This window comes from Neoarthrinium moseri (genome assembly GCF_022829205.1).
Source record: "Neoarthrinium moseri strain CBS 164.80 chromosome Unknown scaffold20_Wmoseri_CBS_16480, whole genome shotgun sequence".
NCBI classification, from domain to species: domain Eukaryota; kingdom Fungi; phylum Ascomycota; class Sordariomycetes; order Amphisphaeriales; family Apiosporaceae; genus Neoarthrinium; species Neoarthrinium moseri.
Window position 1 is genome coordinate 370142 of NW_026055134.1, and position 25663 is coordinate 395804.

Here is a 25663-nt window from a genome sequence, read left to right on the forward strand (position 1 = left end):
CCCGCCCCACCCGCAATGCTCAGTTGCCCAATCACGATCAGCAACTATATCAGCCCTAGTATACGTTACACAGGGGGGCAATACCATATAAGCAGGAGACAGCCTTGTCACGACTTCGCATTTTCAACGCCGATTTCTGGACCTATTCAAGCCAGCGACTGAAATGCCTCCAAGTCCACCCTCTGATCGTGACGGCTTTGGCATCGCCCTAATATGTGCCCTCCCCACCGAGTATGACGCTGTCTCCCTTACATTCGACGAATTCTGGGATGACGACGAGGACAAGTACGGCAAGGCTGACGGAGACCCGAATCACTACACAATGGGTTGCATAGGCAACCACAATGTCGTCTTGGCCCTGTTGCCGCACATGGGAAAAGTGAACGCCGCAAGCGCAGCCGCAAGCATGAAATCTAGCTACCCTTTTCTAAAGCTAGCCCTCCTCGTCGGCATCTGCGGCGGTGTGCCTACAAGTGAGAACGGAGAAGTTCTGCTAGGCGATGTGATCATTAGTAACTCAGTCGTCCAGTACGACTTTGGACGACAGTACCCTAACAAATTTGAACGCAAGGACACGGTTGCAGATAACCTTGGCCGCCCGAACAAGGATATTCGCAGCCTTCTTGGCTTGCTTGGAACGCATCGTGGTATAGAAAGAATGGAGGAGCGGACTGCTCGGTATTTGGAAGAATTACAAGCCGAAGCAGCCAAGAAGAAGCGAATAGGCAAGGACAAGTACAAATACCCAGGAACCGCCCAAGACAAGCTTTTTGAACCTAGCTATCGCCATAAGCACCACGTCGCAGCTAATTGTATCTGCCGTGAGTGTACCGGCGATATGGATCCCATATGCGATCCTGCCACGAAACTATCATGCGCCGAACTGAAATGCGACGAGAATCATATTGTTCGGCGGGACAGACTTGCAGAAAAGGAGCTGCTCGAGAAGAAGAGTGATCCAGCTGCTCAGGAGCCTGCCGTCCACATTGGTGCCATCGCGTCCGGGGATACCGTGTTCAAATCGGGAGTACATCGAGACAGAATCGCCAAGCAGGAGAATGTCATCGCCTTTGAAATGGAGGGCGCTGGAGTCTGGGACGAGGTACCCTGTATCGTGGTGAAAGGTGTGTGTGACTATGCCGACTGCCACAAGCACAAAGACTGGCAGAACTTTGCTGCGGCGACTGCTGCGGCGGCAGCGAAGGCCGTCCTCGGGCGCTACACGCAGACGGATTCAGACAAGTCCAATGCAGCACGGACAGCGGCTCTCGAAGACGAGCATGTCTCGAAACATAAGGCATTACCGGAGAGTACCTGGAACCCGGTGTTCAATGGGGAAATCAAAGGTCGCAATGTCATCGCAGGCTCGTCTTTGACTGGCGGGAACTTTACCTTTGGGTAGCTTGTATGAGTTCGCGTCCAGTATCAGGACTAACCATGTTTGACTCATTTCTTTCTACCATAGTTCATAGTGTGTTATCGATTCGATATAAAATTTGGATAATCAGGAGGACGAGCTAAATCTATCCATGTAGGCCTCATATAACAACTCCTCGCTTTGTCCACCCATCTCTGCCTTTCCATGCCCAGAGTATCATGAAACAACCAACCCAGATACTTGCGGTCATGGCCCAGAACGTGGACGAGTAGCACTGCTGTCCGTAGCAGAAGACATCATCGTCAGCACCATCTGTTACTGATGGTGAGTTTCTCGCTCCATTCTGATAGTCAGCGGAGTAAATCAGCCCCCACATGGTAGATCCGATCGCAGGGAAGACGGCAACGATCCCAAAGTTCGTGCCGAAATTCTCTACGCCCCAAATAATGGTAACAAGGATCGGAGTCAAACTGAAGACGGCGCCGTAGCCTGCGCCAATGAACCCCGAAACCAGCCAGAACCGGTCTCCATGGCCCTGGATGAACCCGGAGGCCAGGATGAGGGTTCCAATGGACAGGAGCAGTCCAGCGATGAGCATAAGTATGGCACGTGATACGGTGCATCGCCGTCTGGGTGGTAGGATCTGGGAGTTCATTCCCGTCTGAGGATACTGATTCTGGGGGGTCGGCGATACCAGGTCACTGAGAGAGCCAGTGAGCAGGCGGGCGACAGTGCTGGTAGCAGCAACGATAGAGACATGCGTCGCGGCAGTGGTGTTGTCATCGGTGGCCCCCGGAGAGTATAATGTTCCAATGATTGTACCCAAGTTGTTGATGAAAGCCTCTCCCGGCCCGATGATCAGCCAAAAGCCGAGAGCAAACCACCACATTGTATGGTCAGTGAGGAATCGTCGCGTTTCGGCATTCAGTAACCATGTCTTTTTGAGCAACGCATTATCTTCATCATCCTCGTCATCTTTCAGCGGGCCAAGGATGCCAGCATCCTCCGCATTGTCGATAGCACCATCAATGGCACCATAGGTACGGCCAGAGGTAGTCCTTCGAAACAGCTCACTTCCATCAAGAAGTCCACTCCTCTCCAACTCCTCAACAGCTCCATCAATAAGGTCATCCTCGTCGATGATGCGCAAGGCGACCGAGCCAAACAGGCCTGCCACGGAGAGCAGAATGGCCAAGAAGATGAAGAAATAGAAGACATTGACTTCGCCTCTCGAGCCGTCAGGAAGCACTTCATATAGGAAGTGACTACCAAATTGACTGACCAAAATGCCACTCAACCCGAAAGAAGCCATCGGAGCCGTCAATATGAGGCCCCGATACTTGCTCTTTCCGAAGTTCTTGGCGCACGTCGTGATAGAGCCCAGGTACATAGAGGCGGTGCCTACTCCTATGAGCACAAATGCTACAATCATGTACGGAACCAACCCCTGGCTGCTGTCTGGCCCAGCGGTGCGTGACGCAACCTCGCCTTTGTGGTACAACGCAGCGGCAGACCCGTATCCGCCGGCAAGAAGCACGACCGCCAGTAGCGACAGCGGGCCCGGACCGACGCGGTCGCACAGGTATCCGATCAAGGGTACCGGGATGTACATTGATAGACTCATGGCCGAGGCAATCCCGTTGATTTGGAACTGGGAGAAATGAAGCCGCGACTGGAATCGCGGCGCATATAGAGAGAATACTGTGATAGAGCCGGCGCACAGCGCCGAGAGCACCGCGGACACGAACGACAGGCTCTGTAGGAACCGCGTCTTGCGCCGGCGCATCGGATCGGGGGAGGCATCGCGTAGGGAGTTTGTCGAGCTCGCTGGGCCTAGGGTCGAGGTAGACGGAGACCGGAGCAACGGTACCAGCGTTTGGTCGGAGGGTGAAGCTGTCGCCATGTTGGTGGAGTGTAAGCAAGTTCCGACCCAGGCTCCCAGCGGTGGAGAGGATCAACGTCGAGGAATCCGCAGCGTCAAAAGCGGCATCGATGAAGCTATTCTGAAGCCGGACTCGGTGCAATACTCATCAGGGGTCGACCGCGATCACTTGGGCATGGTCAAAGGCGAGATTTCGCGGACAGTGCTGGATCATGTCGTCGGTCGGCAGCAACGGAGCATGAGACCCAGATGACGAAGCGTCAGCCAATCGCCTTGGCTACACGTACACGTCAGGCGGAAGCAATGGTGACTCTGGCGCTAACCAGGACGTTGCACCTGCCGAAACCGCACTGGAGCACGCCAAACCTTAGCGCTGCGGCCCGCGTGGTGCCAGCCATGCCAGCAGCTGCATCAGGCAGCCCCAAGGAGCCCAGGCGCCAGGAGCGTTTAAGCCACAGCGCCGTCTGTACAAGGTAGAACATGCACAAGTCAAGCTGCACAACCCCGCCAGAAGCACGCTGGTGGCCAACCCAATCAACGCAGTCGACTGGAGTTTCTCAGCTGATGCTTTCTTCTCAGACATAGATAGCAGACAAGAGTCTTCACATAGCATACTGTGCAAATGCGTTCTTTCTTCGGCACGTTCTCACCTGAGTGTGCCTGCTTCCACCACTGAGATGAAGAATGTTTCTTGTTTGTGTGTGATTCGTGAACCACTTCAAGCAGAACGGTCTTCGCAAAAGTGTAGAACCTCGCATGCCTGTATACCCGTGTACCCCTGGTTAGTTGCCTTCATCACCAACTAGCGCCACCTCTAATACTGAATCTCAGGTAGCCCTGGCCCCATCATCGATGAGATATTGACATGAGCGACGGACTGAGCCAGGTCTTGGATAGTCTGAGACTACCAGACGGCAAGCCTGACCTTCAGGCACGTCACGCCAACCTTGTATCGCTGATACACGGTGGCCATCTCGATGTGAATGAGATACGCCTCCTGAAAGACCTTCTCGGCAAGGTTGCCCTGCAGAAGGACATAATATCGAACCTTCCTGTCGAACTTGTCATCCTGACCATCCAATATCTGACCGAGAAAGACATACTTGCTTGCCTAGGTGTCTCGAGATCTTGGAAGGCAACGTTCACGGGCGGTCAAGTCATCTTCAACCTCGCAGATCGATTCTTCCCATGGCTCATTTGGGAGGGTCCAAGTACCGATATTCGGAATCCAGAATGCGCTGCTCTGCTTCGCTCGTGTTTCCTTGCATCGCTTCAGAAGAGGGTGAACCTTGCAAGGCGATCGGCGGAAGGCGCACCTCCCATGATTGAGAAGCAGTATCTCTGGGACACAGAAACCGAATTCATTCTCCAGTCACAGCAATATGCCGATTATCCAAACCCCAATCTACCTTCTAATTGTCGTGCCATCTACTCCTATGGTCGAGTAGCTTGGCAACGGGAAACTCATACTCTCGTCATAGACTGCCTACAGACCAAGACTCGCAAAATACTTACTTTTCCTGGTGGGAAGCTTCTCGGACCGGAAATGGAACTTGCCGCCCTTGGGGACAAGCTTGCCGTTGCGATAATGGGCAGAAACCTCCTCGCATGGGATATAGAAACGGCTTCATTCCAGCGAGCTACTCTGCCCAGTCTAGCGACGAGTTGCACGACCTCCGGAGACCGTGTTGCAGTTCTCACAGGCACAGAGGTCTTTGTATGGAGCTTCGGCGGTAGATTACTGGCTGCGAAGCTCCCCACACTGGATACCGAACCACTCGAGTCGAAGCGGTATTCGAAAGCGTTTGTCCATCCATTCCTTGAGGACGTCATCTATGTACGCCAGGTGTTCAAGAGAACGCAATATCTACTGTTCGTGATCCACAAACTATCCAACGGCAAACACGACCGCACTTTCAAGTTCAATATCAAAACGCGCTACCTGGCAAACCAAAAGCTCTCCAGTGCCTTACTAGGTTTCATACCGCTCACCTCTCGGTGGATGCCGGATATGGCTGAGCACCCAGATGGCTACTGTCTCTTAGAATTTGACTGCTACCACGAAAAACTAGCCGTACGCGATATTTCACATTGTGGAAAGCGTATGTCTCATTCTTACTCCTTCACTGTGGACGACGACTTTGCAGTTGAGCTGAACGACAAATCGTATTGCGTCTTTTAAAGGACCAACCAGGGAATATTGAACGACGAAAAGTTGGTGCAAAGCCCAGAATCCAGCATGTGTAGCTGATGTTTTTGGCTCTTCAAGTCTTTCTTCGGAGCTTGATCAAGAGGCTTTGCCTGCCCTCGGGAAACTCCCCTTACGGGGAGGCTGCCGACATATTTGAGATGTCGCTTTACTTCGCTACATATGGATGACATATTCGATATCGAGGAAGAGAAGGACGATCCGAGAGCCTACTCCACCTTGATACGACGTAGATGGCTAAAACGACCAACATTCTTCTCCACGTGGGTAAGCCCGGTGACCAAGGATGAGGCTTGAGGATGGCCTTGCGGGGTGATATATAATCTTCTGCCCTTTCTGGTGGTGGCTGGCCGTCGCCTGACGTGGCAAATATCAACTTGGTCGACAAGTCTATCAGATAAGGGAGCAACTTCAATCCCCATTCTGCCCGGTGAATCAGATCGAATACTTTGCCAATGTTCGAAGTTCTGCTGACTGATATCATGGGCTACCCCGGCGACTCAGCTATACCTGCGGGTTGTGAAGTTAGCTGGGTTAGTTCTGGCCTGTTCAATCATGTTGACTGCAGTCATCCAGCCAAGATCCAAACTGATTGTCCGCTGCAGGCCAACTCTTCCGACCCATAGGATGTGGGTAGTCGTATTCTTGCAGCTGTATGATGACTTACGACGCTCTGGATGGCGGTAGCATAAGGCCCTGTTCTTGGCTATATATTAGCAATCTCATCACACCACCAGCAATGTCATGGATGCATTACGGCTTTGACAAAAAGCTCACGATGCAGAGACGTGTGGAATGCGAGAGGCAGCATTTACCCATTATTGCGATTGCACACGAAAGGATCTCACAGCTTCAGGAAACCGAGGGATCGTGGACAACATACGTTGGCGCTAAATCCCAAGAGGCAGTATGACTTACCTGGATCTATCCGATGAGTACATCGTTTCCCCAAATACAAAAGGCTTTGCCGTGACACACGAGAGATATGTTACCATGTCACGCATAGAATGCGACACATGACATGGCCGGTGGTATCCGCGCATGCAAGATCCATGGCATTGCATGCATGGATCTGCAGTCGTTACACCAAGACGTAGTAACGTCCAAAGATTTCACAACTGGGCATCGCGGGGTCTGTTGGAGAACGAAGACTTCAGACCTTTAATATAATGAACTAAATTATACCCTGTTCTTCAGTCCCCTGACGGGACTATTCACCCACGTATGAGGACTCCAAGACGTCATTCGAAATCGGGTTCTCCCTTCCGTGCCTACATTCGGCTTATCCACAAACCCATCTGCCGGTCGGGGAGCTCCCGGCGCCGGTAGGTGGGCAGATGAGAGAAAAACGTCAATGGCGAAGCTTTCTTGTGGGAACTTTCCTTGAAGAGAGTTGGGAATGTGACGTTGCTTTGAAACTACGTTACGCATCAACTCAGAAATATACAGCATCTTCACGCTACAATCGACCTAAACTCCTTTGCTCTGGAAATCGAGGTGAGCTTATCAGTCACCTGGAAAACGGTACGTCAGGACAACTGCTGGCTGGTTCTAGGGGATCAGCGGCAACTCGCAGGATTTATATTGGACGGCCGCAACGGTGCCTACCACGAACAGTTGTAGTATGTTAGACATGGTCACATCGCCAGATCATGAGACGGCTAGCTCTCCTTTGAGCGATCTTATAGTCAATCAATTGCCCCATAGTGACCGATCGCTCAAGCTTCCACGGCGCTGCCAATGGAAGTTGAGACTCTACAGCTGTAGCAGTCCCCGCACAACACCAGTTACCTATAGTCCGTGAGCGCTATAGGGCGGATATATTGAACGCACGTTCCCGGTACCCACCATGCAGTTGTGGGGAAGCTGCAGGTTCATCTGGAATACGAGCTTGGCGGAGGCGATCCTATTCGCAAGCCGCGTCTCCCTCGCGGAGCTCCACGGTCTAGAGCGGCAATGACGTTAGAGTTGGAACTGCGATGGAACATTGATCATATGGTATAGGCAGGTGCGGTGCTCGCTCGTGCCATTGCAACGGTGATGGAATACGAGATGGTTGGATGCAAGCTTTTCGCGATCTTTCAATTGAGTGGCTTCCAAGATGAATTCCTCATATATAAGACAGCAGGTGGTAGGTTTTCCAGATGTCGATATACGTAAACGTCGAAACCCTATAATCCACAATTTTCTTAACCAACGGAATTCCCGTAATCTTCCAATCCAAATACTGCATACCAAACGAGAGAAAAGAAGTTGCCCCCAGAAACAAAGCATTGCTGCAAAACTTGGCATAGTCAACATGAAGCTCACCGCCTCAGTCCTCCCCATGCTCCTCTCCGCCCCAGCGCTCAGCGCGCCCGTCTCCATGGCCGCCGACGCCTCCTGGACGCTGGTGGCGGTGACGCGGACGTGCAACCCGGGCGACACGACGTGCTTCTGGCAGTTCAGCATCGAGACGGGGGCTCCCGGGGCCACGCCGTGCCCGTACACGGTCAACGCGACGGCGTCGGCGCCCGCTTCGCAGGCCAACGGCGGGCCGACGGCGTGCGGCAACTTCACCGTCACCAGCGGCTGGAGCGGGCAGTTCGGCCCCGGCGAGGGCTTCACCACCTTCTCCGTCATCGACAGGGCCGCCAAGCTGATCGCCTACCCGGCCTACACGGACAAGGAGCTGGTCAATGGCACGGCGGTCAGCCCGGACCGCAGCTACCCCGTGCAGACACTGCCCTCATAGATGTCGTACTGCCGGGTACACGGTTGTGAGCTTGGTGGGAAAAGTTAGAAAGCTGAAAGGGGGTTTGGCCAAGTTGCCTGAGTTTCGGATTAAATGTCATGTCTAAGAGGCAGTCAGTGTGTTAATAGCGCCAACAACAAAAGTAATGAGTAATACGTGATAATGACTGTGGCTTCTGTTCACCCTAAGTAGAAGCGATACAACGTCTTCGTCTCTATGATATCACAAGGCTTAACAGTGCAAGGCATCTTGATGGTTATAGTACACTGATCTAGAATCGAGTATATTATGTGGTATTTTCATGCGAATTTTGTAGGCCTCTGTAAAGCCCAGCTATGTTTTATAAAGCTAGATCTCAAGGCTCCCTTTTTTTCTAAGCCCAGAACCCACCTCGGCTCCTGTCTAGTGTGCAGCGCCTTGAAGCTCCTCCTCAACCTGCTTCTTGACCAGCTCGCGCACGACTTTCCAGTCGTTATCTACATCCGACACCCTCTTCTCCTTGCTCTCTAAGCCGACGAGCTCTGGGGGCAGAACGTTCTCTTCGAAATTGAATCCTTGCTCATCTTTCAGGGCAAGGTCGACGGCACCTGCAAACTTGGCCGGGTGGGCAGTAGACAAGGAGATATGCGGGACTTGTCCTGCACGCTCCATCGATCGTACGGAGGCGGCGACTCCAACAGCCGAGTGGGGGTCCAGCACGTAGCCGAGCTTGTTGAAGTAGGCCTTGATGGTCTCAACAGTCTGAGAGTCGCTCACCCGCTCGCTCTCAAAATCACGCTTGGCGGCTTCGTGGACGTCCTTGTACACAGGGCCAAAGCCACCACTGGACTTGAGCTGCTTCAGCCACGCCGAGACCTCTTGGCCGGCTTGTCTCTTGTTCCACTCGTCGTCCATCTTTGCCGACTCTGCAAACTCGTAGGCCAAGAACCACAAAAGGCGCTCGAAGTTGCTCGACACGAGGATGTCCATGGCCGGGCTCAGGGTTTCCTTCACACCATCCTCGTGGGCCTTGACACCATCCACAGCCAGTCCACCTTGAGCCTCGGGGCCATGCGCAGGCTGCTTCTCGTATTTGCCAGTCTTCCAGAAGCGATCCAGAATATCGTTCTCGTTGGTAGCCACGACAAGCTTGTCGACTGGCAGACCCATTCTGTGGGCGAAGTAGCCGGCAAGGATGTCGCCGAAGTTGCCAGTGGGCACGACGTATCGTACCTTGTCGCCAACCTTGAAGTCCGAATTGGCCTTGGCCATTGAGAAGTATGAGTGGAAGTAGTAAACAATCTGTGCGAGAATGCGGGCCCAGTTTATCGAGTTCACAGCTCCCAGGTTGAGAGTCGAATTGATATCAGGATCTGCGAACAGGGCCTTGACAATGTCCTGGCAATCATCGAACGTGCCGGTGACTGCCAAGTTGTGAACGTTGGCATCCAAGACTGTGGTCATCTGCGCCTCCTGGATGGGGCTGACACGGCCCTTGGGGTGCAGGATGAAGACGGAAACATCCTTCTTTCCCCTCAGGCCGTAAATGGCGGCGGAACCAGTGTCACCACTCGTGGCACCAACCACGGAAAGATGATGCCTGTCTGTAGATACGTCAGACCTAGGCTCTTCACGCAGCCATCAGAGGACTTACCCCGGCCTGTCTTTCCAACGTTCTTCCTCACCAAGAAGTATTCGAACAGGTTGCCCAGAAATTGCAGGGCAACATCCTTGAAGGCAAAGGTTGGCCCGTGGAACAATTCGAGTAGGTATAGGTTGTCGTGCAAGTGCTTCAGCGGCGTGGTCTCTGGAGCGCGGAAGGTCGAGTAACTGCGGTCAATGATGCCCTTGAGGTCTTCCCGGGGGATCTCGGTGGGCGAAATGTAGAGCGAGAGAACCTCGAGCGCAAGGTCGGGGAAGGACAGGTCCTTCCAACTTTGCCATTGACTGGCGTCGGGAATCTGCTCGGGGATGTAAAGGCCGCCGTCGGAGGCAAGGCCTTTCAGGACGACCTCTTCGAAAGACAGCTTCGGGATGCGTCAGTACTTCAGCCCTCGGAATGGGGTCAGAGACGAAGAGCGGGCCTCATACATCGTAGTCATCGCCGCGGGTGCTGAGATATTTCTGGGGCGAGCCAGCGCTGGCCGTGCCGTTGGTAGAGCCGTTCGACATTGCTGCTAAGGTTGGGACTGTCCCGAAACGAACACGCTGAATGGTAGACTCTGGAAGCAGCAACAACGAACTTGTTGACGATGTCGCCGGCGCGCGCACTGGGTTGGGCCCTTTGAATGGTGGGGGTTCTCCCTAGAAAAATTGCGAAGTGTCACCGGCTGCAGCGATTCATTGCCCAGTCCGAAGTCGGTCAGACGCCAGTGCCCCGCACTAAACCGACTTGATGTTAGCGGCTACTCACGCTGGAGATCCAGATCCGGCCCCCTGGAATTCGCTGCAATCCATCGACCTATCCCCCATGCACCTGGCGCCCAGGCAGAGCCTAGATCCTCTACTACGGACAAGGTACAGAACGCTTCATCTGAGAGCGAGTGAGCAGTGCACAGTGTATACCAAGCATTTGTTCTCATTGGGGTGCTGTTCTATACCGACTTGACCGATAGTTCCACGTTCAAAGCTCTACACGTGCCGCACATTTCATGCAACACACGACCCTCTATTTTCAAAATCTCAGACACCGACCAGCCGTCCAGAATGCAGTAAATCAAACCTCCAACCTCGAGACAATCACATTACCCAGAATACAAACAGTGAACAGCGGACCCCTTGCCATCTCCTATTATCCTACGATCGCCCATTAGATTTCGGTCACGAATCTCCGCATGCGCCCTTTGTTCAGGACTACAGTCAAGTCTATGCCGACGTGGCGCTTCCTGCACACTTCTGGACAACGCCGAATTACGCTTCGCCTCATTGACCCGAGACTTTCCGTCCGCTCTGAACCTCTGCTCGTTTCTCGGGATTCTGCGTGGGGTCGTTGATTGGATCACCATCGGCACCGGGATTGGCCATCTATAGCTCCAATTAGTTCCAATCTGGGGTGAAAGGGTATATCTGGACGTGGCAAGACTGACCTCATACTCAAGCGTCTTGATAAATCGATAGAAAACGACTGCAATCAAGGCTCCTACCAAGGGTCCAACCCAGTAGATCCAATGCTCTTCGTCAAAAGTTGCGGTGACAACACAAGGCCCGAAGCTCCTCGCCGGGTTGAGACTTCCACCCGTGAACTGTACACCCACCATCTCAGCTATAAAGAGAGCGAGACCGATACCGACGGGCGCTATAAAAGTCGCTTTATGCTTTTCCATGGCCAGCATAAATATGGTAAAGACTAGCTCTGCGGTGAGTATTGCTTCGATGAAGACGCCCTGCACAAGCGTGGCGCCACCGCTGAGGGTTGTCCTGACGTTGAAGCTCTCTGGGAACAAGAAGCGGACAACCACTGAAGCCAAGAGAGAACCGCAAATTTGAGCGACGAACAGGCAGACAGCTCGGAATGGCGGTATAGCCTTGACCATAACCATTGCGAACGTCACTGCCGGGTTGAACAGACCTCCACTGATGCGGAAGAAGATCCAGACGTTGACCATGAGAGAGAAACCAAAAATCAGGGAGATGTATAACAGCACCGAAACATCAAATCCCGTAGCACCACCGGTTGTCGTGTTACTGTCACTGGCCGAGTCCCCTGCCTTTGACTGGATATTGGCAACTTCTGTACCTGCGAAGGCAAAAAGCAAGAAGAGGGTTGTCCCGATGAACTCGCCCAGACTGGCGACAAAGTGGTTCTTGAAGTTGGAGTTCATCCATTCAGTCCAGGGCAGACGAAGAACCTCGGCCTTCTCTTCGCGGCTCAGTGTATTCCACTTCAGGCGACCGTTCGTGCTTTCACCCATCTCTTCATCTTGGATACGCATCTGTCGTTGGGATTGCGTCTCATCACTGAAGAAGGCTTTTGATGGTGGCATGGCAGACTCGAAGTCATCTGCGTAAGGTCGGTGACGCCAGGCAGGGGGCGGACGGCTCTGCTCGCGAAAGGGACGTCTTGTGTATCTGTCTGAGTGTCGCATATCATCTCGCTCACGCCACAGGTCGCGCTCGCGCTCGCGCTCATAATAGTAATCTTCATCATCCCATTCGTCTCGGTCATCATATCGAAGGGGTCTATTCGACCGCGTGGACCTCGTGGATCTCATAGATCGACCCGACATCGGGCCCTCGTAGTCGGTAGAGTAACCTCCACGAAACGGAGCGCCCCTGCTCTGTGGCCGGTATTCACTAAGTCTTTGATCTCGAGAGCTTGAGCGCCGCTTCGGAGGCGGAAATGGGACTGCGTGGGGAGGGCTTTCTTCACCAGACGCATAGTTCCCTCCTGTGCCCATTGGTTTCACAGGCGACATGGGAGATGCTTCGGCTGATAGCGGATTTTCAGCGTGTGCGGGAGTAGCCATGGTGTTCGTTTTCCAGCTGCAATATATCTCACTGACTGATCGGGATAAGAGTGGTAAAGAAAGTGACTTGAATCGAGGTGTCAAGGTTCGGAGGGAAGATGTGCTTTTCGAAGGAATACACTTTGGGCATTATAGCAGTAGACCATGAATAGGTCTCACACAAACTCCATTTCAGCCCCATTGATGACCACACCCCTTGGACCATCCAAACCCCATACCAGAGTCAATCCATTTCGTCCCTGATTTTTCTTCTTGCTTTAATTAACTTTCACATCGATGTCATTATCAGCCGACATATCCTTTGATGCCTCAAAAGCTGACTAGGTGGTCGTTGCCATCTGAATTGCCCGAGGGTCCGTCTTGGCGATCATTTACCCAAGCATTGGCTCACATCTTCAACGTGGTGGCCCATTTACATGGATAGACCCTTGAGTTATTGTGCAGAGACCAACGTGTCGCTGGGACCCGCCTGCTTGATTCTTGCGCAAATCACATCTCAAACAGGTGACCAGGGAAACCAAAGAAGCAAAATGACGTCGATTTTTGGCCCTTGTAAACGGAAGACGAGGACGAATAAAAGAGATTTTATGAAACGTGCTATTCTTAAAACACCAGTGCGTGGATGGGCCCGAGTGGCTGGGTTGAGGCTATAAAACCATTTCGTATTCCACTGTTTACTGGGATGATCGTTGTTGTGTCGAAGAAGCAACGGAGCACCTAGTGCCCAAAGACAAGTCAACCTGGTCACGATAGCCGCGATCGAGGTTGCATCGCCAGGATCTTGATAGATCGGGATAGATAATTAGGTTTGAATCTGTTCGAAGATTGATAATTGCGCTGGCCTTGTCGCGGAGTATGGAGGCTTGTCGAGGAATTGTGGGGAGACGTACCAGGGTAATTGAGATTATACCAAGCGCGCAACAAAGTTACCTACGCACAACTGCCCATCTCGCGCTTCGCTATTAATCCGGGATATATCTCGGTTCGAAGCTGAAAATGCTGAACCTCGGCAACTGCGGCCTGGATAAAAGGTATTCTCGTAAGACGCAAGTCACTAGAATCTTGTCTTCCGGGATCTTCCTTCATCACAGCCAACTCGGCCAGCAGAACAACCTGCTCTCCGGTGCGATGTGTTCTCATCTTGCCATTCTTCCAAAGCTGAAGAAATCCCTTCGGCTGACTTCTGTAAATGGGTGAGAAATCTAACTTTGGCCAGGACTGCGCGACAACTAGCCCGGTGTTGAGCTGTTCATTGCTATATATGTCTTGCTTCACATGTTGATCAAACCATTCTGCCTACAGTCGCGGTTCTTGCACCCGAAGGCTCGTGTCACACAAATCATTTGGCGACAGCATAGCCCTGCTAGAATAGTTGGTCAAACCAGACTACATAGTACATTGATGCCACATGGGGTGATGAAAAACCTGACTACTAGGCCTGTTATCGCGCTTTGGCCTTCACCTAGACGAGTTGAAGAAAATTAGCTGCAGCGAGCTTCCCAATCGTCACTTGACACGCTACTAGATCTTCGGCAGCCACGCGTCACGCCCTAACTATCTATCGGCGACCGTCACGACTGCATTGTGCCATGGTATCTATACCTGATGCAAGAGTGTTGCGCCTCCTAAAGCAAAGGTAAGTTGAGAACCAACTGAAGATTTGTGCGTGCTCTAAACTGGATACCCGTTTCTGCAAGATTCCACCTCGTCGGGTAGTACACAATATCCATCGATTTCCATGGGCGTGAGTAACCCCTTTAAGATTATTATCGCGTCTAGACAAACTCCGCAATTGTCTAGTCGAAGGATCGATGCCCAAGCCTGCGGGTAACCACATCCCGTCCTGTGTCCGGAACATTGCATATATAATCGTTGTGGAGGTCATGTCAATTTTTTGGCCACCAGAAGGAACAGGTCTTGGTTGAAAGTGCGTTGCTGGAAATTTTATAGATAACGTAGGAGTGCCTCCAGGATCCAAGTATTTGTCCTCGCTTGCCATCACTCCTCATAGCTGGCAAGGTCATAGGTCCAGACCACGATCTCTACTTGTAATTTCATGGGTATCAAGTTCAAAACATACAGTATACTCTATTTATTTACCGTCACCTCTTCTCCCAAGCCACCATGGCTCGCTCGCAGACGCAGATGACCCTGGAGGCGGCTGCTCGCATCCAAGCAACACAGGTAGGCGCTTCTCAGCGACCTTTACCCAAGATCAGCTTCTCATATGGATTCGAACAGCGTCGGGAAGGGAGAGAACCTGGTTTTGCCACCCGTGCAAAGGCCGCAGCCATCCGCAACACCCGAGCAGGTCAGAATAGCAGTACTCAACCACGGCAGTTTACGCAAACCAAGTCAGGGTCTACGAGGCAGCATACGTCGAACTAGACAGCCACAGGCTACCATCCAATCTTAGATCACTGTAAATACAGAAGAGTTGCGATGCAGAGAATCAAGGGTAAATATAGGACGATAATATCGCCCTGAGTTTGAAACCCATAATCACATGGCTGCATGGCCACAATGATACGAAGCTCTTGACGACGACTTCAGTCTCGCATAAACCTCATTTCATTCCATAGTCCTTGACCTTTAGGTCAGATGCGTGGCCTCTGTTTGAGCGTCAGTCACAGCTAAGCATCAAACGCGACTAACTTACCAAGGCACTGACTAACGCTCTGACACAACTATTTTTTGATGCAAGGGTCCAGTTTATGATTCAATAAGATAGGTGCCCGCTGCGACACCTGCAAGCAAGAGCTGTGCCTCAAGGAGCCTTGCCTAAAACGTTCGTAGCTTTCGCTGATGCATCGGTCCGGTCTTACGACCTGCCGAACCGATCAGATCTGCAATTATGCTTAACAAGCCATTCAGCGAGTCCTTCGTCCTTCAAATCTCATTCTACCACGTTGAATCAATTTTCTCCCTTGCTGGAGAACGGCATTGCGCGCAACATGTCAGGTGTCCCAATTATCCTCTGCGGTAAGACCGAGCAAATCGGCACTGGAGTTATCGAAAATCTCAAGCCTGAGTACGAGGGTATGTAGACAGAGTTCTGGTGTTTAATCGCCTCGATACTGAACATTACAGTCATACACTTCGTCCTCACGGCCGAGGCTGGCGCAGAGGAGATCCCCTGCGTTCTGCGGGGCCAGGCACCACCTACAAAGAGCAGTGGCCTGGGAAGCGGCGTTTATGATTCTCGTCCAAAGGCAATCGTATTTGGTGGTGGATACGACGACGCTGCGGTTGACTTTGTCGCCCAAAGCGTAGCCGATACAAGCATTCCACTACTGAAGGCGGATCTGAGTATACCAGTGCCGCCTGTGGGGCCTGAATATGGAAAAAGGATCCTAGAGAGATGTAAGCACAAGCTGGAAGAACTCGAGAAGGAAGGAAAGCTCAACGGGTCTGAGAGCGGTATATTTCTTTACTAGGTGACTACTGGTTCTACACTTCAGGAAACCCAACTATCTTGGATTAATAGATTGCATACTCGGCCCATATTGAGAGACCTGGTTTAAATTTGTGTCAAAAAATGTGCACGGGGCTTGGTGTCCAGACAACTTAATCAAGAGAGGATATCCACGACACATACTGATAAGCAAGTCATTGATGCATCCAGGCCACGCCCATCTGCAAGCCGCGGGCTGCTTTCCGGACACTTCCAAGAACACTTCTCAATGGTAATATTCAACTTTCACACGACCTCTGCTTTTCAATTAGTGAAAAAGCAGAAAGACCGAGTCACGGGATAAGAGACTGCTTTCTTGTGATCCTTTCGCTACCTTGGAAATAACTGCACCGTATAGGTACGTGAAGTTATCCGACATAGAACACAGAAGGTACTGATGAGAAGTGTTGGGCTTTTTTTGTCCCTCTGCGCGCGTAACATATTTCAAATGAGACAAAGGCGCTGGTGCCTAATACAAGAACTTCAAATATATAGACATCAGTCCCAGACATCTCAACCAGCGTTATGAACAATAATACCATTCTTATTCTATTGGGTCGGAAGCTCGTGCGTAGTGTGAATTACGAACTGAGGTCTGCTTGGTGTTCTACATATGCGAGGAGTATAATCATGAAGTCCTTGTCGGTAGCTAGGCTGAATAAGTATAAAAACTCGGGAGGTATCATATGTAGTCAGACTGGTATACCTGCAATATTGTCTTGATGATACTCACTCAAAAGCCGTGCGGCGAACGGTTTAACTATCAAAAGCTTCCCGTCGCCGGTATGCATGCTGAACCATCAAACAATTGGGCACTCACTCCTACTGGCACGCCAGGTGGCATCATCATCCTGCTCGACGGTTGCTACGTGCATCCCACCAATCTGTGGCGAATCAAGACATTGGTCTGTCCACGTGGTCAAAGACAGTCAAAGCTTGATTAGAAACCTCCAATCTGTCTCGTCGCATAGTCCGGGGAATCTTATCAGGTTGTGGAATTCGAGATGGAGGTTGAGTGAGTTGATTGGCACAATCACAGAGGTCGCCACAGCGGTACTCCGCACTGAACGGGCACACTCCAGCGTGCTAGCTAAGACAGTTAATGTGGGCCATAGGAGCAAACCCGCCGGGCACCGCACAACAGCCACTGAGTGGAGCATATGGTACTGCAGACATTCTCATCGATTGCAATTGGGTTGAGTGAGTGCCCCGGGTGCCCCGAGTGCCCCGAGTGCCCATGCACACCACGACCTCGGGAGGGGTCTCGCGAGAATCTAGAAGTCCTGCTATGCAGTAGGTATGCAGCTTGTACAGTGCCTTCGAAAGTGATCGGCAGCCAATCTGCAACTCACCCTGGACTTTTCCCTTCGGCTGCTGCATGTTCAACGCCTCTGGCCATAGAGAAGCCGCCCTAGTTATTGTGGGAATGGTACCGACGATGGTTTTCGACGTCCGAATCTGAACCACCGCAGACTGTCGCTCTCGACACCGCAACGCTATGTATATCATCATGACCGCTCGCCCTTGAGCATGCTTGCAACATGTGAGCAAAGTACGTAGCAAAAGTCGGCCACCTATGTCGCTATCTGAAACTCCGAAAGTCCATGCACTGGGGTTTGTATCGGACGCACTTCTCCATAACAAGATGTTGGGCTTCGAAACAATCGACTGAGCAACGACAGCACGACGTCCTCGTCCCGGGCCGAAGAACGCCTGAGTAGTGACTTGTTATTGGCCTACCAGCATGGTGATAAATAGCGCTCCATACGTGAAGTGCAAGTGGGCTCGCCATCGTTCTAGGCCGCCGACTGTTCTCTCCATCATACATGAAAGACAAGTGAACTTGGCCTGGCCACTTCTTCTCCAAATGAGAGCTATCCTGTCTTCACAGGGACCTCTAAGGAGCCTGATGGAGCCTGTCACTGCATTCGTGTCCCAGACTCGGCGTTGATCAGTTTGTCTGGAGCTGCTGTCGGCGACTAGCTCTCCTCTAAGTGAGACAGAAGGCAAGGGAGGGAAATATCTAGACCCGTCCCAAGTGCCCTAGTCTTCTACTGCACGTACCTATAACCGAACGATATAAGATATGCGGAACAGCATTCATCAGCCTTGTCCAGATCCCAGTGATGCGGCTTAACCGCACGGAGCCAGCCGCGCAGTCTGTGCAACAGGTATAAGTTATACTGTTGTCTACAATTCTCAAGAACTCGATACACTGGCTAATTCACTCCAGATTTCTATCGCTCTTGAATGTCGTCGAGGTGGTTCGTGATGGCAGAAGACAGATTTCCAAATCGCTTCACGCGCTTGGGCAATCCCGCCTTTGCTCAACTCTACGGAGCAGCCTCCGGTGCCAATCAACACGCAAGTCGGCCTGGGGTCCACAAGACAACCAAAGTGACAAAAATTGAACAGCAGGTCGCCGTCAAAGCATCGTCGCGTTTGCATGCTTCCTGGACACTGCACGATGAGGGCCACGGCGAGAGCCGCCAGAGACAGAGCGATCGTGATCAGCATCGCCATCCAAGAAACCACCTTTTTACGTCCCTCTTCAGGCTGGGGACGTGTAAAAGGTCATAGATGCCTTGCTCCTCGCGTTTATTCACACAACTCACCATTTCCAACGATTCCCGACAGCAGACTGCCCCGTACCGAATGGGACCTGTGCCACCAACCCGGACGAACCCCTCGATAGATCTTCCCGCCGACCACGGCCCATCGCACTTGAGTTTCCCTGCGCCGTGAACGTAACAGATACACAAAGGCCCTGACGGGTATCTGAATCCACCGCCGAGCCGAGATTGCTTGCCTAGCGCTGCAATCTCAACGATTCGCCCCCAAGGCGCAGCCCTAGGAGTTGAGCGCATACTCAGGCGCAACCAGCTGGGCCCCAAGTCGATTCCCCAATCAGGACACTGGGATCTCAACTAGGGAGGCTCTTCCATGCATGGACTGTTCTCGGCCTGTCCAACATACAGTATAAAATCTGTGTGAGACCTATACAACCGTACTCAGCTAGGGGATATCCCTGCATAGTTCTCCTGTGTATGTATATAAACAGACCGTGTCAGTCGCGCCCCTGGCCATCAAAATCGATCACCCACCGCGAAGTGATCGAGGCCATAAGCCGGCCTTGTGAACACAAGCATCCGGATGTCGCACTCTCTCCGCCCGTTGCTCCCGGCTACAAATAACAGTGGATCTCGCGACACCGCAGACTCACCCCCAGCCGGCAGTCGTCCAGCCAAACGGGCCCCTACCAAGGCTGCCTGCGAAGCCTGTCGGAGGAGGAAATCAAAGGTAAGTCATGGCCCGACAGAGCATCATTCATTAGCTTGATACGTTGGTCTAAGTTCGACTTCAGTGTAGCGCCGAGCGACCACGATGCACAATCTGCGTCGAGAGAAACACCATATGCGAATACAGTACCCTCCCAGCAGAGACTCATTTGACAGCGCAGAAACGCCGCTTCAATGATCTCCAATCCAAGTGTGAATCTTATGAAAGTCTGGTTGACCTCTTCCGGACGAGACAGGAGGATGAAGCATTAGGGGTATTCCAACGCATCCGTGCTGGCGTCGATGTCGAGGCCATAGTGAGGAACATTCAAGACGGCGACCTACTTCTTCAACTATCACTCCGTCCAGAATGCCGATCCCGATACGAGTTCCCATACAAACGAAGATTACCTGCTTATCTGATCGATAACTCCAACAGCTCGTTGCGCAATCCATATCTGGAGTCGACGTTATATGTAAAAACGAGTGTCCTTCCTTCGCATGCCGAAGTACCAATGGAAGTCGGTCCCCAGATTGAAGGCGATGATGGGCATTGGGTTTATACAACACCCTACCATGCCGCGGAGTTGCTGGAACCAAGGCTGAGCTCGATCGATGTCACTAGGTGGACTGCTGTACCGGCCAGCAACTCGGTGCTGCGTACCCTTCTTGAAATTTATTTCATTTTTGAATATCCATCCAACACATATTTCCATAAGGACCTGTTCCTGGACGACATGGCGGATGGCAACCAGAGATTCTGCTCACCCCTGCTGGTAAATGCCATCCTAGCAGCAGCATGGGTAGGTAGCCCATGGCACACCTATAATATCACCGCTGACAGATTCTAGCATGGCTATTACGCAAACAAGACACGTGCAGATTTCTGGCGTCCTGAGAGCCTGGGGTACCGCTTTTCTGCTGAAGCACACCGGCTACTCCATCGCGAGAGGGATATGGCAAAGATCACGACGGCGCAGGCTATGACTGTCATGAAGCTGACCCACAACAGCAATGGTACTGATGACCTCGGCTGGCCTCTTTTGCACGGAGCTATAGAAATGGCTCAGGAACTTGATCTGTTCAGTCTATCTCGGGAATCAGATGCTGCCTGGCAGAGAGCAGCCGCGATTACGTCTTGGGGCATCTTCAACTTACAAACGTATGTCACAAATCTGCGTCCACGTTGATACAGCTGTCACTGAAACATTGAGAAGTTTACTCTGTTATCATACATTCCGCCCCCCGATCTTAAGAAGGCACCCGGCACACCACTTGCCTGATCCGGATGCTGCTCCCGCTTTCTATGGAGAGATCCTGGTCAAGTATCCCGCTCCTGCCACAGCCATCAGTATAAGTCATGGCCACGTTTTCAGGGCGATATCAGAATACCGTGTTATTCTAAATACGGTCTGTCTGGAGATCCACAGTAATGAAGCAAAGCGTATCCCCCTAGAAGCAGCCTTTCGGGTACGGCTCAGCCTGAGAGATTGGTATGAGGGCCTTCCAGGCTGTTTAGAACCTGACAATATAGCTCTGCCAAGTCACCTGATGATACAGTGAGTTATTTTCCTTGCACCCATCTCCACAATTCGGAAAGATCCTAGTGGGATAGAGGCTCATGGTCGCAGTATGCATCTACATGTCCTTCTGATAGGTACCTTTGAGCCACATGAGTATCATGTGGCCTCATTACTTGCAAACGATAGCCCAACCCCAACCCAAGTCATTGCTCAGGCGAAAGGCTGTCTCGAAACTATCGTACGCCTGTATTACTTACGGCACGGCTTCGAGTCTTATGATCCAGCTTTGATCTTGTACGCAGATCTGTTGGCCTGGAGCTCACTCCGAGATTACCTCCAGATGAAGGCCAACGGGTCGGCTCATGCGGATGCAATGTTTTCAACGTTGGTGCTCTGTGCAAAGGCATTGTGGGACCAAGGCAAGAATTGCATCATGTCGGAGGCCATTTTCTGGTTCCTGAGGAGTTCCCTTCCCGGAAAGGAGGAGGTACGACTATTTCGCGAGGTTGCCGAAGTAGACGAGGAAATCAACGGGATCAGTCGATTCATATCGGAGATCCGGTCATCGTGGCCGGTCGGCATCTTCAGCAACGTGAAGTCGAACGTAGAGGCTGTCAGGCTTGGGCGCTTTGTCTCGTGGTATGAGAAGACGATTGAGGAGCAATCTCAGCAGCTATCTACACAGGGTTCGGACCAAGCTGACAGCCCTGACGCCGATTGGCTTCCATATCCATGATTATCGGTAATTATTGGCAAACCCTGTTCTGGCTACGGGCCTCTAATGAGAAGGATCTTTGGTGTGCACTGTGTTGCCTCGCAAGCGTGCCGGACTGACAGAAGTCAATTGCAAACAGGTCGTTGTAAAGACAGCCACCTTGGTGCTTCATCTCAGCCACCCACTGAAGAACAAGTTTGCTGGTGCTTGCGTCGTTGGATTAAGCTTGTGTTTTCGTTATTTAGGGACTAGTCAATGGGGCCATCCACCCCGATCTCGATGACATGGAGACAAGGGGCAGGTCTTGCATCATACACGGTCAAGCCACTTGGGCGTTCACGTCTCTGCATTAATTGGACGCTCGGCATTTTGCATAAATTGGACGCTTGACATTCCGTCTAAACGCTGGATATTCCCAAATGAGTTAGAAAACCATTGGTCTGCCTTTATGTACAAGGAGTGCTATGCAGCAAGTTGGAGTATAACATAATACAATTCGCAGATCACAATCAGAGAGCACTTCCCGCTGATTTTGGCTTCAACACCAGAGACCAATGAGAGAAAAACACCTTCCGCATGGTGACATCGGGCAATGGGGGCTCCCTACGCGCCTGCCCGCGGCTTGCCGCAGGTTGGAAAACATTATCGGACCGAACCGGACCGGGCCGAGTCTCAAGTCCCACAACCGCGACCGGGACGCGTTTCCCAGTAGATAACTTAGACCCTGTCACTTTCTTGTCAACCCATGCTCGTTGCGAGAAAAAGCAAACCTAGAAAACGCCATGGGCAATGTGTGAGAGCAGGAGCTCATGACGACATCTCCACCCAGTTCCCAAGAATCCACCGACGTAGTCTGCATCGCGTCGGAACCCTTCTCGGCCAAGCCCCTCATCGCGGAGATCTTGCGGACGCGTTATTGCATCCCAGGCTCGGTCTTTCTCGTAGAAGGGGTCGACGTCTTTCACGCCTCCAGGTCAAAAAGATGGCGTGCTGTTCGTCTCATTCTTGGGGATGGCGAATTCTGCGTGCAGGCGCTCCTGTCGGGTGAAATGCACCGATATCTCGATGGCGGAGATTTGGCTGTCGGGTCATACGTCAAGCTCGAGGCGTTTAGGCTGGAGCATATACACTCGAAAACACACTCCGACCAAAAGAGCAGACGATCAGACAAAACTGGCCGCGGAGCAGCCAGGAACCCGGCGTATCTCATTGTGGATAACTTGATTGTGGTTGGTTGGAATAAGAGGCTGCTCAGCATGCTCGAAGATAAAGAGACTACTCGTGCTGCTGGAAATGCTGCTCAGAATGCCGGACCTGAAAAGGAAGAGATGGACGACACCGTTGATATTGTCGGGCGCTCTGCAGCAGCGCCTAGCATCCATCCTCAGCATGAGATACACGATTTGAAGGTTCTTGAAGAACTTGCTGGCGCAGACGATGACTTTGAGACTTTGGACGTCCCTGAACAGAAGACAAGTCAAGGACGGGCTGAAGTTGCAGCGCAACCTTTTGCGTCTGACTACTCTGTTCCCGTGGACGTCAACAATCTTCCGTGGTCCAGTACGGATCCTTCAAAGCCCCTGAAGCTTACTACTTTGCGCTCTATACCGACTTTGCCGTATAAGCAGAACTGGTCCACAAATATCTTGGCAGTCATATCGTCGCTATCGGATGTGGAACCCTGTACAATGCCCCCTTTCAAACAACGAGTAGCTCGTCTATCACATCCCTCAACGCCAAAACAAGTGCATCTGACTGTGTTCTTGGATCCTGAGGAGTTTGCTCCCCAGGTGGGCAGTGTCGTGCTTCTGCTTGGGGTGAAGAATCATCGGTTCGATGGAGGGAGCCTGAAAAAGTATGCGAGTGATCGGATGAAGGACAGAGGAAGATGGTGGTATGAAAACCCATATCAGTTCACATGGTGTGATGTGGCAGCGCTCAAGCGATGGTGGGATCATCAACAAACTTGAATGAAACGGCGTATAGGGGTATCAAGTATTGGTGTATATATTTCGAACGGCAGCCAACCCCTTATTGAGACCCAATCCAAGTAAACAACATTGGATGCCATTGGTCCGCCACATATCATGAATCTACGATTCAAGATGTCCAGTGAGGTGCTGGCCCATCGTCGCGTGAACCAATATCCCGCATCGATCGCCGACACTCGGTCAATGCTCCGTTTTAAGGCTCTCGGCAGGGCAACATCGTGAGACCCACGACAATGCCTATCTAGGTAATAGCACGAACGTGGAAATCTGTCCCAGCCTTCAAGAGCTCGAGAATTGACCTGAGCTGCAACTTTGGCCTCACCCCCCTCGATGTTATTTCCCAGTGAGGGAGTTCAGTCATTGCGTCGTTCGCACAAATACTTGTCTCTTCTGTTCACCAGTCTGTCTTTCTATCGAACCTTTGTTCCGTTCGCCTGTCTGATTCTTGGATCGAAGTGACTTCACAATGCCATCACATGCTCAGATCCACGGTGAGAAGCCCTGGTTCACCTTCCCAGGCTTCTTGGACGCAAGGAACGGAGACAGAAACGTCGAACGTGAAGTTCAAAACGCCCTTTCCTCAACGTACCATTTTCGTACCTTGGATCATGTGGACGCCAACAAATACGATGAGAAGCTGCGCAGCCTGGCAAACCTGTGCTTGCTCTTCGAGACTTTGCTCTACCATCAGGCATTCACCAGTCTTCCTGAATTCTGGCAAATCGTGTGCAGCCGATGGGGCCTGACGGCTAACTACAATGTCATGAGAAGCATCAGTCGTGTCTACTATGCAGCGAGAGTCAAGTTCGTGGCTGAGGGTAGAGCCCAAAACTCTGTACCTAAGACGGGCTTGGGAGGGCTCAGCCACAAACTTGCTTGCCTTGTTGACGAGTGGAGAGATGACCACGAGGTGGTCTACGTAATTCCTCGTATCATGGCATATGAAGATCCAATCAACCCTGTTGTTGAGTTGCGAGAAGAGTTAGAGGATACGGAAGACGATTGGGAAGCACATGTCGAAGGCTTCATGGGTAGGATGATCCATTATTTGGATATGGCACAGTGGGAACTCAATGAGGGAGTCTCCTCTAGCTCAGACAGTGGCCTGTCTCCCAATGATGTCGGTTGCCCGGTCAATTCCTGATCCATCGGTATCCCAAGCTAACATCTACCTTGAAGTTCTCGCCGGGAAGCGATACTGGTGACGGTGATAGCGACGAAAACTTTGCGCTGCAAATCTTCCCCTCGCGGCTTCGCCACCAGTCCACCACCACGCCAATGGAGATCAACGCTGTCGAAGAGCAGCAGACCTCTTCACCCCACGGCAACGAATCTGCGAGCCACCTTGAGGCATCCGCTGGATACATCGCAGCAGATATGCCTCAGAACGAAAACGAGGCAAGCCCGGCGTCATCTCCTGCTGCTTCGTCGTGGGCTCAGGCATCACTCACTCCACCCAGTGTATCGCCTCTAACATCCCCGGCCCAGGGCCCGGCTGGCATCGTTGCAGCATCGAATATGTCAACAGCTTCCTCGACCTGCCCTCCTGGTGAACTCGTCTCACGTCCTAAGGCAGATCAATGCGAAGCAAAACAACAGGCTGTCACGTCAGGAAAGATGCCGGAATTCAGTCAGACCAACGCGTGCGAACGACTCTTCCCCAGCTTTTCCGACAACAGAGTTGGCGGGGGCCGTTCCAGCGGTGAAGATGATGTGAGAAAGCTGGTCTGGGGCACGGAATACACAGTACTAACAATGACTTAGGTCCCGATGAGTGGCAGCCAAGAGCATGGCAACGCCGGCAACTCTTCAACTTCGAACTGTGATGATGTTCCGGAGTGGAATATGATGAACGGCAAGCGACTCATTGGGCCCCTCGATCTCGCGGGAATGATCCGCCAGTACATGGCCAAAGAGAAAGAGGAGAGAGAGGAGGCGGAACGAAGAGCGATGGAGAAGGATTTGGCTGGTTCTTCTTAAGGTTCCTGGAGATTGAGCTTCATGCGTGGAGCAACTGCGTTTCCCTTTCGCTGTCATATTTCCACGATTGTTTC

The 25663-nt window shown here is 52.0% G+C and overlaps 10 protein-coding genes across 10 annotated transcripts; 7 read left to right on the forward strand and 3 right to left on the reverse strand.

The window, feature by feature from the left end:
* Nucleotides 1–163: 163 nt before the first annotated feature.
* JN550_006106 (uncharacterized protein) lies at nucleotides 164–1402 on the forward strand (the record flags this gene model as incomplete). The annotated part of the gene is made up of 1 exon (XM_049317808.1): nucleotides 164–1402. One exon carries the CDS (start codon nucleotides 164–166, stop codon nucleotides 1400–1402), a length of 1239 nt encoding a protein of 412 aa, XP_049171992.1.
* Nucleotides 1403–1538: 136 nt separating this feature from the next.
* JN550_006107 (uncharacterized protein) lies at nucleotides 1539–3281 on the reverse strand (the record flags this gene model as incomplete). The annotated part of the gene is made up of 1 exon (XM_049317809.1): nucleotides 1539–3281. The coding sequence occupies one exon, from the start codon at nucleotides 3279–3281 to the stop codon at nucleotides 1539–1541; it is 1743 nt and encodes a 580-aa protein (XP_049171993.1).
* An 844-nt stretch (nucleotides 3282–4125) lies between these two features.
* JN550_006108 (uncharacterized protein) lies at nucleotides 4126–5442 on the forward strand (the record flags this gene model as incomplete). The annotated part of the gene is made up of 1 exon (XM_049317810.1): nucleotides 4126–5442. The coding sequence occupies one exon, from the start codon at nucleotides 4126–4128 to the stop codon at nucleotides 5440–5442; it is 1317 nt and encodes a 438-aa protein (XP_049171994.1).
* A 2326-nt stretch (nucleotides 5443–7768) lies between these two features.
* Nucleotides 7769–8203, forward strand: JN550_006109 (uncharacterized protein; the record flags this gene model as incomplete). Its single annotated transcript, XM_049317812.1, has 1 exon — nucleotides 7769–8203. The coding sequence occupies one exon, from the start codon at nucleotides 7769–7771 to the stop codon at nucleotides 8201–8203; it is 435 nt and encodes a 144-aa protein (XP_049171995.1).
* Nucleotides 8204–8605: 402 nt separating this feature from the next.
* Nucleotides 8606–10354, reverse strand: JN550_006110 (uncharacterized protein; the record flags this gene model as incomplete). Its single annotated transcript, XM_049317813.1, has 3 exons — nucleotides 8606–9786; nucleotides 9837–10209; nucleotides 10274–10354. The coding sequence occupies 3 exons, from the start codon at nucleotides 10352–10354 to the stop codon at nucleotides 8606–8608; spliced, it is 1635 nt and encodes a 544-aa protein (XP_049171996.1).
* A 750-nt stretch (nucleotides 10355–11104) lies between these two features.
* JN550_006111 (uncharacterized protein) lies at nucleotides 11105–12648 on the reverse strand (the record flags this gene model as incomplete). Its single annotated transcript, XM_049317814.1, has 2 exons — nucleotides 11105–11206; nucleotides 11269–12648. 2 exons carry the CDS (start codon nucleotides 12646–12648, stop codon nucleotides 11105–11107), a joined length of 1482 nt encoding a protein of 493 aa, XP_049171997.1.
* Nucleotides 12649–14772: 2124 nt separating this feature from the next.
* JN550_006112 (uncharacterized protein) lies at nucleotides 14773–16085 on the forward strand (the record flags this gene model as incomplete). The annotated part of the gene is made up of 3 exons (XM_049317815.1): nucleotides 14773–14959; nucleotides 15523–15687; nucleotides 15739–16085. The coding sequence occupies 3 exons, from the start codon at nucleotides 14773–14775 to the stop codon at nucleotides 16083–16085; spliced, it is 699 nt and encodes a 232-aa protein (XP_049171998.1).
* Nucleotides 16086–19255: 3170 nt separating this feature from the next.
* Nucleotides 19256–21639, forward strand: JN550_006113 (uncharacterized protein; the record flags this gene model as incomplete). The annotated part of the gene is made up of 5 exons (XM_049317816.1): nucleotides 19256–19402; nucleotides 19467–20183; nucleotides 20232–20542; nucleotides 20637–20939; nucleotides 21090–21639. 5 exons carry the CDS (start codon nucleotides 19256–19258, stop codon nucleotides 21637–21639), a joined length of 2028 nt encoding a protein of 675 aa, XP_049171999.1.
* Nucleotides 21640–22427: 788 nt separating this feature from the next.
* JN550_006114 (uncharacterized protein) lies at nucleotides 22428–23588 on the forward strand (the record flags this gene model as incomplete). The annotated part of the gene is made up of 1 exon (XM_049317817.1): nucleotides 22428–23588. One exon carries the CDS (start codon nucleotides 22428–22430, stop codon nucleotides 23586–23588), a length of 1161 nt encoding a protein of 386 aa, XP_049172000.1.
* A 487-nt stretch (nucleotides 23589–24075) lies between these two features.
* Nucleotides 24076–25589, forward strand: JN550_006115 (uncharacterized protein; the record flags this gene model as incomplete). The annotated part of the gene is made up of 3 exons (XM_049317818.1): nucleotides 24076–24729; nucleotides 24789–25322; nucleotides 25374–25589. 3 exons carry the CDS (start codon nucleotides 24076–24078, stop codon nucleotides 25587–25589), a joined length of 1404 nt encoding a protein of 467 aa, XP_049172001.1.
* Between the last annotated feature and the right edge of the window lie 74 nt (nucleotides 25590–25663).